Source organism: Entamoeba invadens (assembly GCF_000330505.1).
Source record: "Entamoeba invadens IP1 unplaced genomic scaffold scaff_1105074726033, whole genome shotgun sequence".
Lineage (NCBI taxonomy): Eukaryota > Evosea > Mastigamoebida > Endamoebidae > Entamoeba > Entamoeba invadens.
The window spans coordinates 30,462-47,458 of record NW_004440383.1 but is presented as its reverse complement, the minus strand read 5'-3'; the positions used below and the strand labels follow the sequence as shown (position 1 = coordinate 47,458).

At 38.9% G+C, this 16,997-nt stretch overlaps 10 protein-coding genes across 10 annotated transcripts; 4 read left to right on the top strand and 6 right to left on the bottom strand.

Moving 5' to 3' along the window:
* Positions 1-30: 30 nt before the first annotated feature.
* EIN_403100 (hypothetical protein) lies at positions 31-1,761 on the bottom strand (the record flags this gene model as incomplete). Its single annotated transcript, XM_004256719.1, has 1 exon — positions 31-1,761. One exon carries the CDS (start codon positions 1,759-1,761, stop codon positions 31-33), a length of 1,731 nt encoding a protein of 576 aa, XP_004256767.1.
* A 531-nt stretch (positions 1,762-2,292) lies between these two features.
* EIN_403090 (receptor for activated protein kinase C, putative) lies at positions 2,293-3,243 on the top strand (the record flags this gene model as incomplete). The annotated part of the gene is made up of 1 exon (XM_004256718.1): positions 2,293-3,243. One exon carries the CDS (start codon positions 2,293-2,295, stop codon positions 3,241-3,243), a length of 951 nt encoding a protein of 316 aa, XP_004256766.1.
* A 253-nt stretch (positions 3,244-3,496) lies between these two features.
* On the bottom strand, positions 3,497-5,107 carry EIN_403080 (hypothetical protein; the record flags this gene model as incomplete). Its single annotated transcript, XM_004256717.1, has 1 exon — positions 3,497-5,107. One exon carries the CDS (start codon positions 5,105-5,107, stop codon positions 3,497-3,499), a length of 1,611 nt encoding a protein of 536 aa, XP_004256765.1.
* A 284-nt stretch (positions 5,108-5,391) lies between these two features.
* On the bottom strand, positions 5,392-6,025 carry EIN_403070 (hypothetical protein; the record flags this gene model as incomplete). The annotated part of the gene is made up of 2 exons (XM_004256716.1): positions 5,392-5,787; positions 5,828-6,025. The coding sequence occupies 2 exons, from the start codon at positions 6,023-6,025 to the stop codon at positions 5,392-5,394; spliced, it is 594 nt and encodes a 197-aa protein (XP_004256764.1).
* A 131-nt stretch (positions 6,026-6,156) lies between these two features.
* EIN_403060 (hypothetical protein) lies at positions 6,157-7,254 on the bottom strand (the record flags this gene model as incomplete). The annotated part of the gene is made up of 1 exon (XM_004256715.1): positions 6,157-7,254. One exon carries the CDS (start codon positions 7,252-7,254, stop codon positions 6,157-6,159), a length of 1,098 nt encoding a protein of 365 aa, XP_004256763.1.
* A 481-nt stretch (positions 7,255-7,735) lies between these two features.
* Positions 7,736-8,569, top strand: EIN_403050 (charged multivesicular body protein, putative; the record flags this gene model as incomplete). Its single annotated transcript, XM_004256714.1, has 2 exons — positions 7,736-8,213; positions 8,415-8,569. The coding sequence occupies 2 exons, from the start codon at positions 7,736-7,738 to the stop codon at positions 8,567-8,569; spliced, it is 633 nt and encodes a 210-aa protein (XP_004256762.1).
* A 130-nt stretch (positions 8,570-8,699) lies between these two features.
* On the top strand, positions 8,700-9,659 carry EIN_403040 (hypothetical protein; the record flags this gene model as incomplete). The annotated part of the gene is made up of 1 exon (XM_004256713.1): positions 8,700-9,659. The coding sequence occupies one exon, from the start codon at positions 8,700-8,702 to the stop codon at positions 9,657-9,659; it is 960 nt and encodes a 319-aa protein (XP_004256761.1).
* Positions 9,660-9,798: 139 nt separating this feature from the next.
* On the top strand, positions 9,799-13,692 carry EIN_403030 (hypothetical protein; the record flags this gene model as incomplete). The annotated part of the gene is made up of 1 exon (XM_004256712.1): positions 9,799-13,692. One exon carries the CDS (start codon positions 9,799-9,801, stop codon positions 13,690-13,692), a length of 3,894 nt encoding a protein of 1,297 aa, XP_004256760.1.
* An 82-nt stretch (positions 13,693-13,774) lies between these two features.
* EIN_403020 (hypothetical protein) lies at positions 13,775-14,833 on the bottom strand (the record flags this gene model as incomplete). Its single annotated transcript, XM_004256711.1, has 1 exon — positions 13,775-14,833. One exon carries the CDS (start codon positions 14,831-14,833, stop codon positions 13,775-13,777), a length of 1,059 nt encoding a protein of 352 aa, XP_004256759.1.
* Positions 14,834-15,087: 254 nt separating this feature from the next.
* EIN_403010 (ubiquitin-protein ligase, putative) lies at positions 15,088-16,996 on the bottom strand (the record flags this gene model as incomplete). Its single annotated transcript, XM_004256710.1, has 4 exons — positions 15,088-15,465; positions 15,522-16,323; positions 16,523-16,884; positions 16,925-16,996. Coding segments are annotated over 4 exons (1,614 nt in total), but the record flags the coding sequence as incomplete, so codon positions are not given.
* Between the last annotated feature and the right edge of the window lies 1 nt (position 16,997).

Genomic DNA, 16,997 nt, shown 5'->3' with positions numbered 1-16,997 from the left:
TCTTAATAGTTAAATAAACAATAATTAATACTACTTTTTATTTTTAGAGCAATAAGCGTGGATGGCTAAGAACATGAAGAGAATAGAAGACAGAGCACACATGAATGTAGACATGAAGAAGGTGTTATAAAAACACTTGTCTCCATAACACGAAGACTCTCCATCAGTTATATTTGAATCATAAAAGAGCCCAGAAAGAGTAGAGACAATAATGTTACTGATGGCTACCACTGTTAACATTGCCCCCAAATTGAATCCAAAATTGGATATACCAAACATCTCGGATACTAAAGAAGGACCTACACCAAGAATCCCACCTAAAAACCAAGGCTCAATCCAAATGATAATTTCAGAGGCATTCTCTTGGAACAACACAAGTACACAGAAGAGTGTTGTTAGGACAAAAGCTATAGAAGATAATAAAAGCGCTTTATTGATATGAATCTTGACTAATAAGTCACTACTGCACCCAAATATAAACCGTCCAGCAGCATGAAATATGGAGGTGAGCACAGCCAACAGTTCGATTCGGTCCTCACTCACTTTGTTTGCTTGTAACACCAAAGACACATTTGATAACAAAGAAAGTGACGGCCCCGCTGCTAGAGCCACTGAGAATATCACCAAGTAAAAGTCGAATCGTGTGAAGACTTTTAACACTCCACATCGTGACAACCATGTTGTTTTACGTTTCTTTGATTCATGAAATTCCGTGTGAACTTGAGTGTTTTGCTGAGTTAAACCATCTTTTTCTGATGTAATTTGTTCGATTGGATTTACTGTTTTAATAACGACTTCATGCGCATTGTCCAAATCATCGCTTTGGTCGTAGTTGTCGAAGACAATGACTTTTTCAGTCAAATTTTCATTGTGTTGAATTTCGTCGGTTTGCTGGAGAACATTTGAAGGTAAAATGGCTTGATTCTCATTTCTATATTCAAAAGATCCCCGATCTCGCGGCGTATTTTCTATGGAAGACGACAACGAAGCATTTTGAGAATCCGTCGACAAGACGAAGTGGTCTGTTAATCCTTCGATCTTGCCAAACTTAACTTTGCCATAGGAACTATTAAAAACATCTTCGACAGGGACGACAAACATGATGATCATTCCGAGAAAACTTCCAACACATGTTGTGACGCACAAGAAAAACAAATACATTGCAACGCCATCATTAATGTCTTTGAAACAACTCGTGAAAATCACCGAATAAATCGAGCCTGAAAGTGGAAACCCTGAAGTCATAAAGCCAATCACAGCACCGCGAATGTTTCGATGGAAGTTGTGCGAAGACGTTTGAACAGCAGACTGGAACAAGCCAGAGCAGCCTTGCGTCGCTATGAAGAAGAAAAAGCATGTTAAATAAGCACTAGTGTTGTACTTCAAATACACTTGTAACCCATATAAAAGGTACCCTAAAGTACCCATAACAAAGGCATATATCAGAGCTCCACGTGTACCATAATGATCAAATAGAAACCCAGTGAGGAAGGAGAAGTATACCCCAAACAACCCGACGGAGAATATGATATTGAGTTCACTCACAGAATAGCCCATGGCTTCACGTATATCTCGATTGTATGAACTCCACGAAAATATCGACCCACCGATGAGCATTAAAGTGAACCCACCAACTAAGCTGATCTGTCTCCAACATTTCAAATACTTCAGACGAAGAAATCGATGGTAATTGTGACGCAACGAATTTGGTTCTACAATCATGTTGTGGGGGTGTTTACTGTTAAGTGGTGTTGTTTCCATGTAAACTGACGATTATACATTCACAGTGGAGCTGACATATAAGTTCTTGTGAAAGACAAAGTTGGTCTTTTTTGACTCGAATAGAAAACGCACTCGTTTTTTAACTGAGTCAAAAAAGTTCAGTGTTTTTTCATCATCTTTTTACTATCATTTAAGACTATATTTATTCCAAAACAATTGGTTATGTATTTGACAACAAAAAGGGAGACAATTTTAAATAACAAATTGTATAAACTAATATCAATCAATTAAATTGTATAGTTAACTTCTAGCAATACCAATAGTAAGTTTGAAATAAATTAAAGAACTAAAGTATATAGAATACAATTAATAAAACCAATCAATTAATCATTAATGATTAATAATAGGATTGAAATAAATAAAAAAAGAAGAGTAAAAAACACTTTGAATAACAGAAAAGAACCCCCAAGAAAAAAAAAAGAAATGATGGTAAAAGTTTTATAAAAAAGTTAAAGAGAAACCTTTAATTGTAAAAAGCGAAACTGGAAACTTTGAAATAACCCTAAGTCGATGTCAGGAAGCATCACCATCGAATTGAAGTCGACATTGAAAGGTCACAAGGGTGCCGTGACTGCCTTAGCGTGTTCTGCCTCCAAGCCTGATTTGTTGATCAGTGGATCTCGTGACAAGACCCTTTTGACATGGAAAGTTGAGACCACCAGTGAAGCGCAACCCGAAGCGATCTTCCCCGTCAAATCACTTCATGGCCATTCACACTTTGTTAGTGACTTAGTTCTTTCTGCTGATGCCAAATTTGCGATTTCGTCCTCATGGGATCATACCTTGAGATTGTGGGACTTGGATAAGATGGAGTCTGTCAGACGTTTTGTTGGTCACGAAGGTGATGTCTTGTCTGTAGCGTTCTCGCAAGACAACACTAAGATCATTTCTGGTTCCCGCGACAAGACCATTAGATTATGGAATACCTTAGGCAAATGCATTGCTGCTGTTAAGAACGATTGCCACACCGAATGGGTTTCATGCGTCAGATTTGTTCCAAACTCAAAGGGGAATAAAATCGTTTCTGGTGGATGGGATAAGTTAGTGAAGACCTGGACTTTGGATCAGACTTGCAAGTTGGAGTCGACCATCACTCACCACAATGGCTTCATCAACACTATTGCTTTCTCACCAGACGGATCTATTATGGCTACTGCTGGTAAAGACGGTGTCATTGGAATGTGGTCGTTGAACAATGGAACTGGCCTCTATGAATTCTTATATGACATCCAAGTCGGCTGCATCATTTACCAACTCGTCTTCGCTGAGAACCCAGAACACTATACCCTCCTCGCAGCTACTGAACAGGGTGTCGCCATCGTTAAGGATAAGGATATCATCGGCTTCCAGAAGACCTCCCCAGTCATGTCCGTCACTTTGTCTGCTACTAGAGACACTTTCTTCACTGGTCACGCCAACAGCGAAATTAAAATGTGGAAGATCAGCCCAAAGGCTAACTAAAAAGACGTCAACGATAATCTAAAAATTGGGGTTTGTTTGGTTTTGGTTCATAGTTTTTTATTAGAAAAGAATGGTTCATTAAACCATCTTTTGGTAAACATAAGATGAAAATTTTATTAGAGCGGAAATTTCGCAATTTCGTATCAATTAAGTCGGGTTTGAAATCTTACTCTTATTAAAGGAAAATACTATTTTTTGTGGTATTTTTACTATAATACTATTCTAGAACCAATGATAAAAGAAAACACTACATTCAATCAACAAACCGCTGTGCTATCTTCTTTGTGATGTCAGACTGGATCTCTTCTAATGCACGAAGCAAAATGCTCAAATGTTTCTCGACGTTTTTGTCGATTTCATATATCTTTGGCATATCAAAGCCGACGTTATAAAAGATGCCACTGATGAAGACAGTTATGTCGTTCCTGTTTACGATAACCATATATGCACAATCGACTTCTGAGACATCACTGTCATTCTTTTTCTCAACGATTGAATCATACACTATTTCTAATGTGTAATCTGCAAATACTAAAACAAGTGCGTCATCTATATGTAAGATCTTTAAGATCACTGAAGTCGTGTAGGTGTGCGACTTCATAAGTTTCTCAGTGAAATTCTCACTCATCATTCTGAGGAAATGGTACTTCTTATATAAGTCGTATTCCTCTTCTTGTTTTGAAGTTAATGGAGTCTTCTGCTCTTTCATCTGATAGAAGTGATCTCTCAGCTCGTCGCGATTGATGTCGATTCGACTGAAATCAGTTCTGTAGTACCTATACCTTCTATCGATACTAAACGCATTAGATCCATCGCTAAAATAGGCCCCCATTATCCCGTCTTCAAATTGATAGAAAAATCCGTTGTGACTGATTTCATCGACATACCTCCCGACGAAATTGTGCCGAAAATTCTTCACAAAAGGCGCTTCACTTGTGCTTGTATTGTTAGTAATGAACTTCATGATGTCTTGAATTCTGCTTAACAAATCATCCGCCTTTTGTGTCACTTTCCCAACAATAAAAGTGTAACAACTGACGTCCGAAGTTAAACACTTTTGTGGGAGAAACGATGGGATCTTAGCCAAGTCGAAGAAATCCGTGTGAATTAAATCGTCGACTGTGACGTTTTCTGGTGTGAGGATGGTGGCTGTGATGATATCTTTAAATTCTTCTGAAATGTCTTGAGAGTCTGGAAACACAAGGAAGTCTTTTGGTGTTTGCAACTCCTTTTCTAATTCATTTGGTGTTGTTGAGATGTAAGGGACATCGCCGTATTTAAGAAAATAGACCATGACACCAAAGGCCCAAATGTCATAAGAAGAGTTGTGAGTTGGGGTTGTTGTTGTGTAACATGAAATCGCATCAAAGTGTGACAATTTCACGTGCAAATTGTTGAGCAACACATTTTGAAGTACAAGACCGTTGTAAACGAGATTTTGTGAGTGCAAATAACTGAGGCCTTCAAGGACTTCTCTCATGAAGTATTGTATTTCGGGTTCAGAAAAGGGTCCTTTTACCTCAAAAATACTTTGAAGCGATTTCATGTCACAGTATTCGTGGAGTACAAAAACATTCTCTTGATCTTCAAAGACACTTTTTAATTGACAAATGCGTGAATTCTTAATTTTGAGATTCATTTGAATGTCAGTCACAAACTTGGTTTTCTCTCTTTCATCAACAAACAGCGATTTACTATATTGTCGAAGAAAATATTTGTTTTGAGAAAATATGTCTGTGACCCGCCACAAAGGATCTTTTGTCCCACTCAGTTTTTCATCTTTCGAAAACTCTCGCTTCTCAACACCTCCATTTATCGTCACTACTTCTGTCACTATTTCACTTTGCTCACTCAATTTTAACATCTTTGGCCTTTTTTGTAGTTTTGTTAATAGATAATAAACTAACTATAGAATAATATAATTATATAATATAATATAAGATAAGATAAGATAAGATAAGATAAGATAATTTATATAATATAATACATTAAAATATAAATTATAATATTTTATATTATAATGTACTATACTATATAATACATTATCATGTCAATGGTTTGTTTTATAATTCATGAAATATAATATTTATAATATAATTAATATGATAGATAATTAATAATACAGTAATAATAAATTAGATGAAAAAATTAGCAGCACTTTTTCTCTTTCTTCTCGTTTGTTGGTTGGCCCACTACTACCTCCACTTTCTGGTCCACCTCCGGCTCGATTCTCCCAAGAAAGCTATAAAACGCATCTTTAACCCCTTCACCTGTGAGAGCAGAGACTTCAAAATAAAGTGCGTTGAATAAGGCTGCTTGTTTAAGTGCTTGATCCGTGTTGACTTCTTTATGGCTAAGATCCTTCTTGTTTCCAACCAAGACACAGACAGGAGGACTTACTGAGTTCTTGCAAATGCGTTCGTACCAATTTTGTGTCCCTATGAAAGTCGAGTAATCTGTCAAGTCAAATACAATGACACAACCACGCGCTTCTCTGAAAAACAAGTCCGTCATACTCTTGAATCGCTCTTGCCCAGCTGTATCCTGTTTATTAAAATATAGATAGATAACAAAAGATACAAACCCATATTACAACATTCAGCGTATCGGTGCCGTCATCCAACTTTGTGTTTGCACTTATGTTTCCGATAGTTGGTTGGGTGTTTGGGTCAATGACACGGTTCAGAAATTGTGATATCAGAGCAGACTTACCAACACCAGAGTCGCCGATAACAGTGATTTTTGATGGCTTGTACTTGATGGGAGGTGTGCTGTAGTTCATTGTGTGGGTTTGTGTTTTTTCAAAAAACAAAAATTTGTTTTTTGAAAATTTCCAAGCTGTTTTGGCGAGATTGACGCAAGTAACGCGAATAGTAAAAAGCCATAAATTGTAGTTACAAGTGCGAATAAACGTTATTTTTTGATGCTCTTGAGATATGGGATCTCATCGAGGGAGACAAAGAACTTTGTGTCATCCACTTCATTTCTAAACACGTTTCCTGCGTTGAATACGAATATCTGTTCACCCACAAGATCTGGTTGATTCAGCTGTTCATCATTTCCAATACATTCTGTTTCCATTGGTTTACTTTTTTCCATTTCAGTCACTGCTTCTGGTGTTTGTAATAGTACCTCTGGCTCTTTCTCTTCTTTCTCGAGCGATTTTTCATTACGTGGTTCTGGTTGAACGCTTGGTTCGGTTAGTTCTGTTGGGTGGTCGACTTTTTTCTCAATTTCGACCGTCTCTACTTTTTCTTCTGTTTCGATTTTATCGTTGACTTCGACTTTCTCTTCGTTCTCCTTGTTGTCTTCCTCCATTTTCCCATCCTTATCTGTCTCATCGTTTTGATTCGAGTTGTCATCTATCAATCCCAAAGTTATCATTTGTCGAATCTCATCTACAAAAAGACGATCTAAATTCAGTGTTTTGTGTCCTCGAAAACCGTTCTGGACCAACTCAGCAAACTTATTTCCAATGTTGCCGAGGTAGGATTTTGAGAAATCGGTACCAGAAGGACTTGTCAATTTAGAAATTCTTACCATTTTTATAGTTTTTTTACTTGACTTTGTTTGTTTAATATCGGCAATGAACTTATGTCCAATAAGAAGTTCAAGATATCCATTACTCATCTCTGCCTCAACACTTCGTTTTTGTTGCTTCTCGCTCATTCCATCGGTTGTCAAATCTTCTTTTTTAAAATTGTTTTTTAGAAGCAACTTCCGTCCTTCCTCCCGAATCATATCTTGTGTAAAAGTCATGTTGTCAAACGACAAACTCTCAACTGAATAAAGTTTCACTGTTTTTTGTGCAATTTTTGTGTATTTGATCACCGCCTTTCCATCACACTCACTCAATAACAAAAATAAATATGAATTTGCCAAAGATGCTTCCTCGTCTCTACTCTTTCTCTTTTTAATTCGCATAAATTCAGCACGTCCAGAAGTTCTTGATGTAATCAGCCCGACAACCTCGGGTGGCGCGGGAGTTGCTCCTTTCTCAGATACGTCCATAGACCTTTGACAGTCCTCTTTTCATACTATTATTTGGTACTAGTTATTTTATTATTAATTATATTATTTGTTTTCAATGATTTTTTCAATAGTATTGTCGCCAATAAAACTTTTCAATTCAATAGAAAAGTTTTAGGTTTATTTGTTTAAAATAGGGCCGCCAAATTGAGGAAAATGTTCTATTTTAATTAAAAATCACAATGAGGAAATTTGTTATTTTTATATTAGTTCAATATTAACTATATTTAATTATACTTAATTTATTAATAGTTTTAATACCATTTAAAAACCAGATAACTAGTTAAAATAAAAAACTAGTTTTATTTTAGTTAAACAAACAACAAGTTTTGTTTGACTATAATAAAAGTTATAGTAAATTTTATTATAAATAGTAGTTTAAATGTTAATGAAGTTAAATAAACATAAAGTAAAGTTTAACTTTGAAATAGTAAAGAAACTACAAAACAACTTTTATTGAAAGATGTTGAACCGTTTTATTGGAAAAAAAGACGTAGTGTCAGTTGACGAAACTCGCGCGACGTTAGAATCGCGCTCCGAGAGTCTAAGTAAAAAGTCCCAAGAGTTGGATGCGGAGATCCGAAAAAATTTAGAACTTTCGCGGAAGTCGTCTGGAGCCGAGAGTACGCGATATCGACAAAAGGCGCTTCTTCTTCTCCGACAGAAGAAACAAGTTGATCAGCACCGAGATATGTCTGATAAATACAATATGAATTTACAGAACATGCAATTCGAGGTCGAAAAGATGCAAGACTACCAAAAGATATATCAAGCAATGGAACAGTCGAATCAACAGATGCAAGCGTTGTCTCGTCAATTCGACTTGAATGGTATCGAAGATGTTCAGGACAAAATGGCAAATTTCGCAGAAGACCAAAACGACTTCGGTGAAATTTTGATGCAAGACACGACGGGAATGGACGAGGCGGCGTTGGATGACGGTTTGTTTCCTCTTTTGACATTGAGGATTGTCTCAAACACTTTGATGTATATAATATAGTTCATTTTATTAATATATTACTAGAACCATGTTGGTAATTATAGTTAATTATTACAAAACTATATTTTTAAGTTATTGGAGATATTAGTAACTATTCTAATTAATTATACCTTTTTTTAGAAAGCATGGAATTGACTCGAAGAATTGGCAGAGATGGGCGACGATATGTTTGACGGAGATATCAAAATACCGGAAGAAAATACTGTAATGGACTTCCCGAAAGTCCCCAGTTCGACGCAGGAAGTAAAAGAGAGCAAAGACCAAAATGAGTCTTCCGATCCCAAATTTGCCATTTAAATTATGAGGAGGTATAGTTAAGTTATGGTTGTTTTAATTTTTCTATTGTTTCTCATTTTCGTAAAAGATTGAGGCAATGAGAAAGAGAGTGAATTTAAGAAATTAAAAAACTGGAAAAAATTGTTTACAAATGAGTATAATTGATGTGGATCAAGTCGTCATCCCGAAACTCATTTTTTATAACGACCCGACAGTGATAAACATGTGCCACCCGACAATAGAAAGAGACGACTTTGTGGAGGGAGAAAAAGAATTGGAGGAACTCAACACACAAATTGTGACCAACACACCTGAAGTTGAATTTGGTGGGACAAAAAAGAGGGAAGAAGAGGATATGTACGTCATCGTGGAAACAACAGGGTTCGACTACTTCAAGTACCAACCAACGTTGCACGAAAGCGATATACAATACTTTATGACACATTATAAAAATGCTTCGGATTTTATTAATCAGGAGATACAAAAGGATATCATAGATGTCAACGAGTGCTTTAAACATATAAACAGAATGATGTTCAGAGATCACATCACAAACACAACAATTGAGTGGTCGAAACGGATGACATCGTGTGCTGGGATTTGTTATGGAAAGCCGAATGGCTGTGTTATAAGACTTTCACAGGGAATTCTCTCGTACAGACCTACAAAAGATACTGTAACCACATTAGTTCATGAAAGTGTTCATGCCCATTTGTTTAGAACGCATACAAGAGATGATGACTCGCACGGAACACGATTTCATGAGTGGATGACGGTGATAAATGAACACACGTGTTTGAATGTGACTGTGTTTCACACGTTTTTTGATGAGTGCAACAATTTGAAGAAACACGTTTGGAGATGTGACGGGACTTGTCGCGATAAGCCACCATTTTATGGATATGTGAAAAGGTCAATGAACAGAGCGCCAGGCCCCAATGACTTTTGGTACAAAAAGCACCAAGAGACATGTGGTGGTAAATTTATCAAAATCTCTGGTCCCGAAAAGGAAACAAAATTTGCGAAAGAAAAGAAGCCAAGAAAGTCTACCAAGAAATCTGTTCAATCGGACCTCAAGAAGATCTTCGACGACATGTGTCAAAACAAATGAATCGCATTAAAAGATGTAAATGATAGTTTTTTATAGAATAATAAATAGTTTTTAATACTACAATAGAATAGAACATTTTCCATGTTTTGACTTTGTCGAACCAAAACACCAAAATACAAACTGGGAACTCAAAAGTCTTATGGGGAATACTCTATCGACATCGTCTGATGTTCTGAACTCATTAGAACTTACCGATATCTGCGGTCTTGATGAAGCCGAGAATATAGGGAGTGACATGTTTACGCGATCGGTTAAAGGACGGGACACCCGGTCCCGGCGAATGTTGATGACCAAGTTATATTCGGTCCAACCGAGTGACACAGACAAAGTGAATGACCTGATGCAACGGCTACATCGTGTTAACAAAGCGATAACAAACACGAATGGGTTACTGAATTTTGTCACGCGGAAGACAGGGAAGAATGGGAATATCATTATCTATCAAAGACAACATTTGCCATATAATTTGGCGGATCGAGTGAGGACATCCCCGGTCCTTACTGTTCATGAGAAACTCTTTATTTCATATCAAATAGTCAGTGCGGTGTATTCACTTCATAACTTGGGGTGCGTCCATGGCGATATCAAACCGGAGAACATCCTTTTAACCACATCGAACACGCCATACATCTGTGACTTTGCGCCATTCAAACCGTTCTATTTACCCGACGACAATCCATACGACCTGAACTTCTTTTTTAATCGATCGAGTTGTGTTGCGCCAGAGAGATTTAAAGCAAATTTGAAGGCAGAGAACATGTTTGAACAATGCACGACGATGTCTGATGTGTTCTCTCTTGGATGCGTGTTAGTCTATTTGTTCACGGAGAATGCACTGTTTGACGTGTCGAATATCTTGGACTATAAAGCAGGGAAATTTTCAATTGGCGAAGCACTTGACGCGATTAAGGTGGACTTTGTGAAGGATCTTGTGATGAAAATGGTTGACGCGAACCCACAGAATCGACCCACAGCGGCACAATGTCTGGACACCTTTTCGATGAATGTACCTAACTACTTCGCACAACTGTTACAACTCTCATACTCTTCACAACAAAATTCGGCAGAAGTTGTGTTGCCCGATATCATCGGGTTTGCGCGCGAAGTCCTTAAGATCGAGAGAATATCGGAGAAGAAGAAAACAGTCACGCGAGAAGTCCAAGTGATACCCGACGAGGCCACTTTGTCACATTCGTCGCAACTTGCAGTTGAATTGGAAAAGCTCACCACACAAACGGAAGAACTCCACAAACACCTTGAAAAACTGTTGAGTGGACAATGGGGGGATGCGAAAGCAAGAGGAGAAGCATTGGACTCGATGAGGAAATTGACGGAACAAATTACACCGGAGAGCGAAGAGATCGAATTGAAGGACTCAAAAGAGATGAAGAAGTATTTTATGAAGAAGGAAGACCCATTTGTGAGTAGTTCGATCATCTTCTCGATATTGTTTAGTATGCGACTCACACGAGAAAGTGTGTTGGATACTATATTGTCTTTAGTCGACGCTTTAATCTGTTATTCTGATGATGAAGCACTTTATATGATAGTCACCCCAGGCTTAGTCGACTTGATTGTCGCAAACTCAAGTAATCCAATCAAGTCCAGAGCACTTCGGACACTTGTGAAAACACTCACATTCCTCGAGAAACTCCCCCCTTCGGCGCATTTACTCTTCCCGAATTACATATTACCGACGATTGAACAGACAGTAGCTAACCCTAATAATTTGTCCTTTGCTATTGTCTACACTTCATTCTTCTCTCAATTACTTGAGCTGTCAAAGAAACTTGCGCTGAAAGAAGAAGACGGGAGTCTCAAGATGGATGAGCACGAAGTGCTCTCCCACTTCTTCCTTGAAAGTTACAAGCAGATGATTAAAAGAAAGAACTTCCACATCACTCGAAACCTCATCGTCGCGTATTCATCGCTCACGTTGTTTTGTGGACATGACAAGAGTCACAATGAGTTGTTACAATATATCAATATCTTCAAAACAACAGAACCAATCTTGATCCTCTACTTCTTGGAGCAAATCCCACTTGTCGGGAAGGTCTATGGAACAAAGGAATTTGAATTGAACTTCTATCCAATATTACAACAGTATTTGTATAGCACACATGAGTATTTAGTCCACCAAACATTACTCTCTTTAACATCTTGCGTGAGCTTCGATATAGTTTCAAGAAGCTATATTTATAGTATTATCCCGTCCGTCTGCCCACTGTTGGTCCACCCCAATATCACACTTCGACAAGCTACAGCTATGCTGCTGGAAGTCATTGCCGGGAAATTGAGCGACGCGCAACGCCATTGCTTCCTTCTTCCCCACGTGAATACAATGCTTCGTATTCGACTGTTTAATATCACGTCGGCGCATATCAACGCGTCGCTGTTATCTTCGATTCCGAGGAACGCGCTGAGATCTTTTGATCGAATGGATATCCCAATGTCGACACATGTTGACGAGATGGTGAGTAAATTGGAGTCGACTGGGGTGACAAACCCGGATAAGTGTCTTTCGAAATTGATACCATACCTTGTCCATGTGAAGGAATGTGTTTCTCGACTCACTAACGCACAACAGAACATGTTCGCTCGACTCAACGACGAGCTGAAAGTGTTACCGTTATGGGGTGTCAACCCGGACGATCCAACACACACTTATATTCCTATGATCAATCCAACGACTCCATGCACCAAAGACAGTTCGCGATACCAAATAGTGATCCAAGGCACTTCTCCCCCTCGTGCAAGAAGTATCCCCGAGTTGGGATTTCTCGATTCGGTCCAACCCATATTGAAGACAGAACCGTTCCAAGGAATTTGTGTTGCGCATTTGACAGAGCACCGAGCGCCAATAGTCGTAGTGGCGACTGGTGCGACGGGCGTCTTTTTTGTGAGTGGTGATTTGAGTGGAGTTGTGAAAGTGTGGGACATCATGGGAGTGGAGTCGCTAGAAGTGATGCGTTCACGGGCGACCTTGAAAGGCGAGAGTGGAGTGACCTGTTTTGGTACAATCGCAAAGAGTAATGGGATAGTCATTGGGTATAAAGATGGCACAGTCGAGCTTCACCGTGTGTTTGTTGATATGAAGAAGATGAGTGTACTGTCGACTTCACTTGTTAAATCCTTCAAGTTGAATTCCAAGATCATTCAAATTCAGAAAAATGCGGACCCCAAGTCTGTGACAATTATATGTGAAAACGGCACATTAGCGGTATGGGACATTCGCGACAAAGTGCCTGGAATAATGAAAGAAAATGATCCACGACTGGGTTATGTCTCTGCGATGGCTGTAGCCCCGAGTGGGGAGTATTGTATAGTTGGGACCAATCGCGGGTATTTAGTATGTTGGGATTTGCGGCATACCATCGCGAACATCGGGTGGCGAGTCCCTACACACTCCGCCATCACCGACATCATCTTTTTGAAAGATGAGAACATCGCAACGAACACTCGCGATGGGGATGTCTTCTGTTGGGATATTAAAAACCAGAACTTGAAATTGTTATTGCACTTCGAAGACTTTGGCACTAAAATACCGGAGTTAGACACTATCATCGAAAAAGTCGAACGCAGTCGTTTTAAGCCTTCTTTCTCAATGGGTCCGGAAGATTATGGCGTTCAACAACTCGACAGTTTATTACAGAACTTACAACGATGCATCGCTCAGAGTCAAAACAATGTGTACCTTCCTTATTTAGCCAACACGTCTTTAATGGCATATGGTCGTTATATTATATCGGGTGGCAGTGATCATATCTTACGATTCTGGGACATCGAGACCTCACAAGGTTCAAGTAGTTATGCTATCGGCGACTTTAAAAAGCCGCCCACATTCGAAACAACCATCGAACACAACATCGTCTGTGTTCGTTGTTTCCCCGTCGAACGCGAGAAGAGAGGAATTGGACTCACAGACAATGACCATCACTTAGACTCTATAACGGCTCTTGCAGTGCTTTCATCTCCACAGTCGTATTTCCTATGTAGTGCTTCGCGCGATGGGATCATCAAGATTTGGAAGTAATTGAAGCCTTCGTTTTCTTCGTTTGACACAACAAACAACACAACAGCGTATGAAAAGTGCAATTACAATTCCAGTAAACTCGTTACTTTTGGAGAAATCCATTCGACGACGTGATGTCGACGGACGGGTGATTTCTATTGAACGTCGACGAGTTTTCATGTTCCAACAGATTCCCATTTGACTCCACGGGGTCTTCTATCGTCTCGTCGTCTTCAAACACGACATTTTCCTTTGCGCTTTCGGCCTCATTCATCATATTAAGAAGAACACTTTCTTGGTCGTCATGGATGTGCCAATTAGGGTTACTTGGTTGCAGTTGTAAAGGATGAAAAGTGTTGTCCATCTTTTCTTTGGCGTCTTCGTCACTTTCTTGCTTGACTTCTTCCATATCGAAGCACTCACGGATCTCTGGAGGCTCAATGTGATTCGCGACAATCGGAACTACAATGGTGTCTGTCGTTGGAATGACACTTTCTTGTTTGGCAATCAAATCACTTGGTGTTATGCTCTCATTCATATCAACGTCATCTGCCGTGTCACTGGGTTGGTCTTGTAACATCTTCTTCAGACTCGAAAAACTTTCCTTGCTAATTCTCAAGTTGTTTGAAGTGATTGTCTCCTCACGATTCTTCATGAGCGGCTCAACAACTTTGGAAAACTCGGCGCCTTTCTCGATCAATGCCGCTGTCTTCAGAACAGTCGTTTTATCGGGATACACTAACTCCGTCACGCGAATGAGTTGTGTCGTCTTTTTACACGGCCGCGTGTTCTTTGTTTTAAAGTCAAAACCGTGCCCTTTTAATATCGCTAAAATGCCATTTGCAAGTTGCGCCTCTTCATTGCGCTTTTTCTGTTTCTCTGTTGCGTCTTCGGGTAATGTATATATACTACACACATCGGCAGATTTCTTCATAATTTGCTCTCGGGTGTATGTCACATCGTCTTTTGTTAAGAGCGAAGGCACTATCATTTTCACCGTCTTTGTCGCGCCTTTCGATTTTAAGTACTTCATCGAGTACCCAAAGCTCGATATTAATATGTCCAAAAACGCGTTCGTCAAAGCCGCCTCTTGTGAGCGGGACTTTTGCTTCTGTTTTTTCAAATAGTCTTCCCCTTTGTCTTTCAAGCGTGGTCGTGGCATTCTTTGAGTTTTTAGTTCCTCAATTTTTCGTCTATTGAGGAATAAAATGGTTTCTTTTTTTGTGGTAATAGAAGAAATTAAGCGCTACAAGCGTATTGGAGAACAACTTGTTATTTGGTGGTGAAAAGAAAAGAAAAACGCCGAAGGTGTCCATCTTATGACAGTCACAAAATTATGGGATAAGTATATCGAAGTTATTGCGTAGTTAAATTATACAGAAACTTAAGGAACAAAAAAGTATGTCAAAAAACGCGTCAAGCTAAACCAAAGCCCGTCGCATTTTGAATCGCAAAAAGCAACTTCTCTTTGAGGATGTCTTTCGATGGGTATGGAGGGAGGTGAAGCGCGTTAAAACATGTGGACGCTGTTGGGTATCTATCCACCTCGCCGTATTTGTCGATGAAAAACCGCAAGTTGCCAAGTCCTCCCACTGGCACTCTGTCGTTCGATGTCACAAAGACCAACAGCTGTTTCTTTTGCTCAATGTCAAGGTCAAACACAACTTCCCAAAACCACTGAATGACGGGAGAATCCTTCTTATAATTTTTATATTCGCACGACTCCCTTAGCGCAACAAAATCGAATTCTTTTGTTCCACAAATCACTAACTCGAGTTCTTCTGGTCTCATCATCTGGATGTAACTATCAAGTGACTCCAACAAAACAGAAATATCAAATAGAAACAAACAAGTATCAGGGGTGATGTTACCACCCTCAAAAACCCTTTCCTAAATGCTCCAAACTGTTTCCCAATCGAAGAACTGCAAAAATAGTCTGTAAACGCGGTGATGTATTGGTCGATGTTGTCGTTTGTAACAAGCACGTTTCTCCCATTTGGAATTAAGTCAACGTCTATAATTTCTCCAAAGACGTCCTTCGTCGTTTCAAAGTACATTCCGAGCGCAGACAAATCGTCCGTCTTCGCCACTTCCTTGAGTTGGACAAGCGATGTGTAGCACTCCGGGTCGAAGTCCTTGTAGTCTTCAAACGTGATTGGTTCTCCCAACAACTTTTTGTATAAAATGTGTGGGAATGAAATATCAAGAATGATGTCGTTGTAAATTGCAAGCCCCAACACAATTCCAATCAGTTCAAAATCCACAATGTCCTCACTGCACGAGGAAAACCAAAAGTACCTCGTCTTCTTGTTGTACGAAAACATCCCAAAGTCGACATTGAATATTTCTTTGGTTATCAAACTGAACCACTCCTTCGACACTCCTCCTTGATCAACACCAGGCTCTCCCATAAACTGGATTTTGAGCTCTTTTTTGAAGTCTAAGGGATCTCGATTTAACAACCCGTTCATCGACGTTAATAACAAGTTTTCCCTCTCAACATTCAACTCCAAAAAGGGTTTTATAAAAAACGTGTTTGCGCGTTCAAACTCCAATCTGATCGCGTCTTTCTTGTCCAACTCATTCTCTTTGTGAAGGACAAGAACTCGTGTATACAATTCGATGCAAAACGGATACGATAAAAGTCCCTCTCTGTTGTATCAATTATTTATTTCGTATTAATTCATAGTGCTATGAGAAAGAGGTGTGGGACATTTATAAAAACATGGTGAAATGAACGAAAGAAGAGTTTGTTCAAAAAGCATAATTTGGAATGCAATATCGACACATTTTTATGAGACAAACTACTTTAGTCTTTGATTATTAAGGCAATAAACATACAAACACAAACCTTTGTTCTAAAAACGCTCTAAAGTCGTCTGACCAATTTCTTTCAATTGAAATTGACTTCAAATAGAAGCACGTATACGACGTGTATTTTCTTACTAAATTGAGTTCGTACAATTCATAATATATCCTTAGCATTGGAAGTAAATGTTTGTAGTTGTTTGAGCTCTTTGAAGTCCCTCTATTAAACATTTCATAGAGGCAGTCATGAAGTGACGTTTGGACTGTTTTCAGTTGTGTGTTGTTCATCTCTTTCAGTAAATTGACAACAGGCTCTTTGTTCTCTGCAGACGTTCCCAAGTTGTAATAAAATTCCAAGAAGAAGTTGTAATAGCATAACTTATATGGTGCGCAAAGAACAATTGCCTTTTCATTACTTTTAAATTGTCCAGCGCTCTCGAAAAACTTTTTTACTGCACTGCTTGGCGTGTACATTAAAACCTCCTCGAAAAAGTGTATTGCTGCAGTGTATACCACTT